Source organism: Uloborus diversus, chromosome 10 (genome assembly GCF_026930045.1).
Source record: "Uloborus diversus isolate 005 chromosome 10, Udiv.v.3.1, whole genome shotgun sequence".
Taxonomy (NCBI): domain Eukaryota; kingdom Metazoa; phylum Arthropoda; class Arachnida; order Araneae; family Uloboridae; genus Uloborus; species Uloborus diversus.
Genome location: NC_072740.1, coordinates 14997364 through 15006952, shown reverse-complemented (window position 1 = coordinate 15006952; position 9589 = coordinate 14997364). Strand labels below are relative to the sequence as shown.

Genomic DNA, 9589 nt, shown 5'->3' with positions numbered 1-9589 from the left:
GGGCATTGCATCCCCTTATGCCCGCCCCCATAAATCCGCCCTTGCAGGTTGTCGTGTCTCATTGATCCAAATTGTGAAAACCTTTTACTCTTATAGAGTTGTAGAAACCAGGCCCGTCATTTGGGTGATCAGGAGGGAGGGGGGTCAGTTGACGCCCCCTGGATTCTAAAAACGTAATGAAGTTACGCATTTATTACGTATTTTGTCGTTTTACCCAGTAAAATGTTCTAGACAGGACAAACCCTTTGCCGCTCCCTCCCCCAAACAATTTTGAAATGACGGGCCTGGTAGAAACATTTGCTAGAATTGACCATTCGGTCGGGACTTTGATCTTATTGTCGATCTAAGACATCTAGACATCGAATCCATTTAAAACTATTTTTGCTTTGTAAGATCGTGTTTTCAAAATAGAAGAAAAGAGTTTGATTTTTGGTCTACTTTGGGGTTTCAGGGAAATATCCCATGTGCTTTTCCTGTACGCTTTGTTTTGGATTTTGTCATAAAAAGACCTTATTCTGTAATTTAAACGTTATAACGTATTGTTTTGATTTCTGAAAACTACTTTAGGATTTTAATGAAATTATAAATGGCATATTAAGTCGGAAAAATACGTTGTTCCTTCCAAATTTCTAATATCCTAATAAAAGCTGTTTTTTTTAGTTATTAGAAAATTATGCTTTGTCCATTTTTTTTTTACTTTTGCAATTTCAAGCGCGCAATGCTGTAATAGTTTCTTTTCTTTTTTTTTTTTTTTTTGAAGTACACAATTTATGAGCTGCATATTAATGTAAGTACTACATGAATACTAGAGCATTCCATTTGTGTTTTAATTACTGCTTCAAATTGTATTTCATATAAAATGTTTCTGAATGAAACTTTGAGTCAATTACTTAGTTATAGATGAAATTCTACTCATATTAGTAGTATTAACAGAAATCCATAACTATGGGCCTCAGGAATGGTCTAAACATCCGTAAATTAATGAAAAAGCATATTATACGAATTGTTTGTATATTTTCGGGCGATGAGTGCAATTTAAATTGTGGATCATTTCGTAAGGGATGTGAAACTTACCACTAGATGGCGGTTTGAAAGCATTTTCTCTCTTATCGATTTTCGTCGAAGATGGTGTATCATAAATAAAGGGGAGAGCGGCCGATCTTCTCCACTGAATCCCGCTCCTTTCTCCTCTACGCATCAGGCGGAATGCATCGGCATCTGTTGAACATTCCTTTGCATAAGGCATCAACTTGTATCTCCCCGAGTAGATTACTTCAGTGAAAAAGAAAATTGTGCAAAAGCTTAGCTTATAAATCGCATTTCCTAGAACAGGTGAAAGGAAAAAGCAACTTTTTCCTGGTTACCAGAAATGGCGGCGACCACTGAAGATGGAGATGAATCCGAATTTCCTCCCGTTATAGAGCTAAACGTCGGTGGGGTCTTCTACACGACATCCTTAGCCACTTTAACCCGCGAGTCCAATTCGATGCTAGCACAACTTTTCGGCGGAACGTTGTCATCCGGGCCCTACCGGGACACAAAAGGCAAGTTCTTCATTGACAGAGATGGTGTGCTCTTCCGGTATATTTTGGACTATTTAAGGGATCAAAGAATTGTCCTTCCGGAGAATTTTCACGAGCGGAAGAGACTGAGGCACGAAGCAGAGTATTTCAACCTGCCAGGGCTCATTGCGAAGCTAGATGCCATCCCCGGGTCCCCCTCTACGCTGTTGACTCCTGGTTCCCCTCAACCGACTCTACCAGGAGCCCCTTCTGGTCCTCCAGGATACATCATCATCGGATATCGCGGCACTTTCGCATTCGGACGCGATGGTCTAGCCGACGTCAAGTTCCGGAAGCTGACTCGCATTCTGGTGAGCGGGAAAGTGAATATGTGCAGAGAAGTGTTTGGCGAGACCCTCAACGAGAGCCGGGATCCAGACAGAGGAAGCGACTGTCGCTACTCGGCCCGATTCTTTCTCAAACACAACTTTCTTGAGCAAGCGTTTGACAACTTGCAAGAGGCTGGCTTTCGGTGTGTGGCTGCTGCTGGGTCCGGTACGTCCTGTGGTGGAGCGGGAGAGCCCATGAAGCCTGGCATGGACAGCGAAGAAAACAAGTGGAATCACTACAATGAGTTCATTTTCACGAGACCCTAAAAGAGCACTTGGAAATGACCAGTATCAACAATAGACTACAGCTGATGTATCACCTAAATTTCCCCCTTTATCTTCTTGACGATTTTATGTAAATATATTGTTTAAATTACCCAGTGTTCGCCAGAATGAATACTGTTCTTCAAGTGATTCTGCACAGATGAGAATTGGCTCGTTTTCGGTTAACCCGAGTGGATGTTACTGTTGGTAAACAATAAAAAGAAGTAGGAAGTTCTGAGACTCACACCAAAGAGCTTGTTGAATAAAGTGCGTATGGTAATGCGAGATAATGATGAAATTATGACTAGAAATTTTGCATTTTATAAGTTTTCGTAAGTGAAAATCTTTTATAAAACATATATAATGTTTTCTTCCATTCATATATTTGACAGGTAAGTATTTGGAATATATATTCCAGCATTGGTAGACTCCTTGTCTCGAAAAGAAATTCATATTTTTATCTTGTTACCTACTTTTTCAACTCAGAAAAGCAAAATGAGTTTATGTATAAAAGATGCTTAAAAATTCCTCTGCTTACTTTACAATTGTTGAAGTATTTAAGGGCAAAAATTGTATTTTTATATTCATTTACCTAAAACTGATTGGTAGAAAATATAGGAAAAAAGCATTTCAATCTTCAGACATATCTATTTTTATGTGTGTTAGTGATGCAATTAATAATTCAATGGAGTCAGTAAAAAAAATATTTGTCTTTGAAATGTCATTTACAAAAGAGCTCTGTTGTGAGCGCAGTTTCACAATTTCTGTAGAGTTTTACTCATATTACAAATCAAAGGTATTTAATGCAGCTTGAGGTGAATTTGAATCGCTGTTCGCAAATGACGCGATCGTTGATGATGTGTAATAAGTATGTACATTTTAAGTCTTTTAGATTGATGTATTCACAGCACGAAACAATATATTGCATACTCAAATAAATATTTAACTCACTTATTACTTCTCCAATTGAGTATAGTAGCAAGTAAATAATACTTACTTATTTTGTGCTTTTCTTTTCAAATTTTGATTTCAAGAATTTAATTCATCTGAGTGAGGCGAACACTGGTTACGGTTTTCTCAGTTAGTTGAGAAGGCGACTGAAGTGTATTGATGTTTTTGTAAGAGCAAAAACTTAGACACAGCCCAAGAACAATGATTTTCTTAAATGCCAGTAATGAGATATCAGTTTCCTGCATACATTGCAAAAAGGGGTGACTTTGAGCTCAGATTGAGAAATTTTCCACTATTTTGCGATTTTTAAATTTTTAACAATGTTGTTACATACCTTTGCCGACTTCCAGTCTTAATGATCATAAAATACGAATGAAATAAATAGCAAATGTTGGTAAAAAAAAGCACACCAAAAATTTTAACTATTACGAGGTTTAATGTTAAAAAAAATCAAAATTTAGAAAATGTGTTTTAAAATGTTGCACTTGTTGCCGTACGGTATTTTAAAGCTATTAAAATTCTATTTCGCACAGTTATTTGTATACCTAATTACGAAGGAATTTAGCATACATTTTTCATACATGTAATAACAAAAAAACGAAACTTGTAGACGAAATTTAATAATGTTTCTAAAACGAGAATTTTAGCAAACGTTTAGGAAACGTTTTTTAAAAATTTTAGGAAACGTTTTTAGACTGCCTCGAAATGTGCTATTTTCGCAATTTATGAATCTGCTACTATGCAATTCATGAACTGTAAATTGTAGATGTGAAAAAGTTATTTCGAGCTGAAGAACATTTACTTTTAGAAAAATATTGAAATCAGGTGTAATATTACATTTTGTAAGGGAAAACATATTAGTGCCAAAAGTATTTTTGTACTTAAATCTAAGAATTTGTAAAGTCACTCCTGTTTGCAGATTAAATGATCGTGATCACTTCTATGTCCATATACTAAGTAATTTATTCCGAAGCTTAAAATACTATTCTTATTAATGTGTAATGTGTCAAAGTATACATGCAATGCTTATTACACATACACACATAAGGAATTGTTGTTAGTTGTTGATTTATTTGTTTCAAAATGGGTGTTGCTGATCTTTATGTAAAATTGAATTGCTTATTGAGGTTGCAACCTATGGTAGCGCTTAATTTTTATTTTAACCACATTTCTGAATATGAAACTCAAGAAGTAAAAATTTCCTTTTCGAGACTAGAGAAACAATTTCCATAAAATTTCATTTTAAAATAGTTTACACCAATAATTCTTTGAAATTTATCATTTCAGTATTGAATTCAATGAAATCTTTAAGTACTTAATAAGATTTAGTACTGTTTTTTAAAAACGCAAGATGCAATAACGCAACATTCTTAAATTCAATCCGCAAAAAAAGTTTAGCTTTTAATCAAATTAATTTTGCAGTGATTTTAAGAGTGATAATTTCTGTTCCTCATTCTTATGTTTTTTTTTAACTCAAAATGAAGAAATTCATGTAAACAGCTAATATTGTCTATTAATAATTTACGCAACACAATCTTAACATTTCGGCAAAAAAGTATAGTTACAACATCAGTTACTTTTTGTGAATTTATGACAGGATGCACTTGTGAGAAACAAACATTAATGAAACTGTTTGTAAATGTTATTGCTCATGCAGGTATTTTAATCTGAGAAATTTATTCAGTTGGATGCCTTTTGCATTTATGGAAAATTTGCAGTAAATTTTGAACTAACAACTTCAATTGAATTAATCAATTATCCAACGTATTGAAGCACAAAACATGCAAATTATTGATGCATGAGCAATAACATTTGCAAAGAGTTTCATTAATGTTTGTTTCTCACAAGTTCATCCTGTCATAAATTCACAAAAAGTAATTGATGTTGTAACTATACTTTTTTGCCGAAATGTTAAGAATGTGTTGCGTACATTTTTAATAGACAATGTACTTTGGTTGATTTTAAAGTCTGCTTTTAAACTTAAAAACACTTCTTTTCATTAGCACACTCACACAAATACACAAAAAAATATCATGTAAATATATTTTATGTGATGTGGACAAGATTTGTGAAACGCATAACTACTCTAGAGTCACTATTCGTAATACTGTGATTGGTGCTTCCAAGTTTAAACGTTCTATTGCATGTTGTGAAAAGGGGATGTAAATTACACGACTGAATTTGATGAAAACGATTTTTTTCCTGGAAAAAGGGGGGGGGGGTTGGAGATATTATTTGTTATAATACGCGACTGAATTTGATGAAAACGATTTTTTTTTTTAACTAGAAAAAGGGGGGTGGGAGATATTATTTGTTATAATGCAATGCGTAATCGATTTTAATATGAAAAAGTGAAAATTCCATTTAATAAAGTATGATTAAAGGAAAAACACATTCTCGAAACACGGGAGCAAACAGTGGTTTGAAGCCTCGCGAATAGTGCAAACTTTAGCGCAAAATGGTAAAGCTCTGAATAAACATTCACTTAACAGCTTTACCATTGTGGATCTAACGTTTTGCACTAATAAGGTGGAAGAATTTCTTGTTTCTTTTTTTGTCAGTTTGGTTTATTTACGTCACGTTTTCCTTTTGAGCAAGGTTTTTTAAGGTTCAGAGATTCTATCAATTCTTGTTATTTAGCAACTTTTTGTTGTTAGAAATTAAAAATTTGTTTCAAATTCACTAATGTGGTTTATGCATTTTTATTTCTTTTTTATCTTAGAATAAGCAGTTCATTGAATTACATTACGATCAGGGATGAGTACAACTATAATTAGCCAGTGGCTAATGAGTTTTGTGTAAAAGGGAAAACTTGTTGTGAATCCTAAGTATAAGTAATTCTGAGCAAATATGTGAATTCTTGTACATTGTCTTTCTCTTATACATACAAATGTTGTTTAAAAATCTATTCACTTATTAGTAAGAGTTTTATGGAGCAGGTCTCAAACAACCTTGGATAAATTGGCAATATCAATAATTAGTTTTTATTCATTGCATGATTTTATAAATTCTTTACTTTCAAGTTGAATCAATTTTTACTTCCTTTTACAAAAAAGGATGTATTGTATTCGCGAAAAAATTTTCACTCAAAAATCGGCCTTAATTTCCATTTTTCTCACCCCCAAATGAATATTGAGTTTTTTTTTTTTTTTAACCCGACCACACGTACATATGTACCTGAGAATGTATAGACGCCCGAAATATCCTATTTCGAAGCTTCCCGAGTTAATTACAGCGAGTTTTCTCGTGACGTCTGTATGTACGTATGTATGTGAGTATGTGTGTATGTATGTCGCATAACTCAAGAACGGTATGTGCTAGAAAGTTGAAATTTGGTACGTAGACTCTTAATGGGGTCTAGTTGTGCACCCGCCTTTTGGTTGCAATCGGGTGTTTCTAAAGGGGTCTTTTGCACCTTTTTGGGGTGGGAATTCATTGTTAATTTCGATGCGAACTCAAGTGGTGTTATAATTTGGCGGACATGGCAATATATCTCCAGTCCTTTGGTCGCCAAGTTTTGTCGCCAACTTGGTGCCAAATTTGGCGATTTTTTAAATTTATTTATTTATTTATTTTTTAAAGTCTGGTTTCAATGCGGCCATTGTTGGTGATATTTAGAGAGTTAGAGAGAGAATCACATTAAAATTGCAATAATAGAGAAATAACATTAAATTGGTGTAAAATGAAGTCATGTGATGTCATCAGCTCGTTTTCATTACATTTATGCAAATACTTATGAACGTTATTGATGATGGAAATAAACTAAGTTAAATTTACAAAAATTAATTATTTTAAAACATATGGATAAATTTTTAAATTACTTCTTCTTATTTTGCTCAAATTTTCTTCAAACAAGATAGAAAAATCACCTTATTTGCCCTGAGAATTAAAATGAAAACTTTGGGACGATTAAATGATAAATTTTGCCACGTAATTTATTTATTAGTTGCGGAATTTAGTTTTTGACTAAATAATACTTAAATAATTGTATACCAAAAATGTTACATTGAAACAAGATCAAAAAATTTCCTGTTTAATTTTTATTATCACCATAGATTTTATCTTCAATGCACGGAGGTAGTAAAAAGAAGTAGTTTGAGACTACTGCCTTTTTTGCCCGTAATGCGTTCTTAATTCATAAAACTTTTATGGAATACGATGTAATCATTACAGTATCTTAAAACTTATTTAGGTTCCATTAAAAAGAAAAAAATTGTATTGTACTAAAAATCTATAAAATAAAAGTATCTATTAAACTTAAAAATAATAAATATCAAGTTTACTTTTTCTGTGCTGATGAGTATGCGATGTCTGAGTGTGATGAATTATGAGAAATTATTGAGTCCGCGATGACTGATCAGCTGTTGTATTGAGTCTGATGACTTATGAAGAAATTGCATATTTTATTTCTATATGGTTCCTCTACTGTAAAAAATGCGAACTACATATATATATTTCTGCTCGAATTTAAGATTTTATAGATGATTTATACATCTTTAATTCGAGCAGTTACACTAAACAACTTTAGAAACGTTGTAGATTATTTAGAGGCAACGTTTCACAATTTCACCAGCTTCGATCAGTATTCTTTGAAAAACAAATATCTTCACCAAAAAGTTGCCTGAATTCAGTAATTGCGTGTTTTTTTTTAAATTTTGTGCAGCAACATCTCAGTTTGTCACTTTTTTCACTCTTGTTTTGGGAGTGTCAATCTGGAATAGCCGCAACAGTTCAAACTTCAAAAAAATAAAAATATAATTAAGTAAATAAAGAGAATAAATTCTAAAGATAAACTTATGGTTTTTGTATCTGTGGGATATTTCTTGTTGTTACGGTAGAGGTACACACAACATCTTTAATTTAAGAGTACTTTAAAAGAAGTTAAAGAAGAGGAACCCATCTCCGCGCTGCCTGCTAAAAATGTTTTATCTCCAAAGAGAGAGGTTCCCATAATTATGGTACGAGTACGACTATGCCACGAAAATTGAAGATAAAAGCTGGGGTCCAGTGAGTGTTTAGATCGAAATATGTTTTTACAAACAAGATTTAAAACATTTTTTCTTAGATGAAGTAGCAAAAGTAACTTGCCTCCATGCAATTCGTAAAACAAAATGTTGCTGTCCCCCCTGGTTAGATACGTTCATTGAGTAGATTGTTGCAGTTTTTCTTTTCAACTGCCCAAACAAATTCAACTAGAATCATCAATATTTTTATAGTTAAAGATTACACATATCAATAAAAATGCTTTTAATACGATGAAAAAAAAAAAAACAATTTTATAGATTTCTAAACATGAAATTGGGTTTAAGTTTTAATTCACTATTCAGACTACCCAATATAAAGTACTTAATAATCGATAAAATATTTTTAGCTCCCAGTGTGAATAAATGTTCAGTTTCCTTATCAGGTATTTTGCCTTCAGCTCGGTTGAGGTTGTTTAAGTCCGACTAGCTTGAAACAAGTGTGAACATTTAGTGTTTGGATGCTGTAGCTTTGCAGGCGAAAAAACTGTTCGTCACTTGTTTGCTATTCTACCGTAGCTTCAAGTATGCGTTTCCAATTGCTTCTGGAATCATTCTGGAAAACTTGCAAGGTACCAGGATATTTCAGTAACCATATCTGAATTTCTTTGGAAGGTTTCTGATTTATTCCAGAAACGTTATTGGGCTTTATTGGGAAGAATTTTGAATTCTTCAGAAAGGTTCCAGATTGATTTCAGGAAGGTTTCAGACTTTTAGCGAAAAACTTTCCTGTCTTTGCTAGATATGTTGCCGGCAGAAATTAGGCACACTAGCTGCTTCTTAATTTTCTTAGTTTTTTAGGAACGTTTCCGAGGGTTTTTTTTTTTTTTTCCATTGTACAGTAAGAGTTATCCTGAGGAATTAGCATAGCTAAATAATTCATTTTTTCCCGAATGAGTTGTAATTGTAGTTTGTGAGATTCTATGAGCTGTTTTGCATGATTTGTGACTAAACTTTTACCATTTTGTTGGATTCAGTATAATTGAGATTTCCCCTAAATTTCTGAAGATATGAGATTTTCTTTCGCTGTTCTAGACAAATATTTATGTCTAACAACATGTTACTGAGGCTTAAGATTCTGAAACAGTCAAAAATTAAGGGCTAAAAGTTAGTTTTAATTAATATATGAATCAAGAGGAATACTTTGAGTGCAAAACTTTTTTAGTTTTATATTCTCCTGCAGTAATAAGAATATTTAAAATGCAGTATGCTTACTTAGTACGAAATTTGTCATTTTTTTTTTGAAAAGTTTTAACTCATTTAATGATCTGTTGCCCTTCCAACGGGACTTTGTAAGAGGTCTTAGCCTGTTGCTGACCTTCCCCCTAATACGGTATTCAGTTTTTTGGTTTTGTTTCCCATAATTAAAGCGCGGATGCCAATGGTTTAGAAAATATTGATGCCCAGTTTCACGCCAGATAGTGGAAACTTAGACTCCCTCAATACAAAATTGCACTAGAAT

At 33.2% G+C, this 9589-nt stretch overlaps 1 protein-coding gene across 1 annotated transcript; it reads left to right on the top strand.

Moving 5' to 3' along the window:
* Positions 1-1369: 1369 nt before the first annotated feature.
* On the top strand, positions 1370-2158 carry LOC129231769 (BTB/POZ domain-containing protein KCTD12-like). The gene has a single exon (XM_054866135.1). It carries the CDS (start codon positions 1370-1372, stop codon positions 2156-2158), a length of 789 nt encoding a protein of 262 aa, XP_054722110.1.
* Positions 2159-9589: the final 7431 nt, after the last annotated feature.

What these genes read in the sequence shown, in the direction of transcription:
- LOC129231769 (XM_054866135.1), top strand. Translation starts at nt 1,370, where the DNA reads ATGGCGGCGACCACTGAAGATGGAGATGAATCCGAATTTCCTCCCGTT.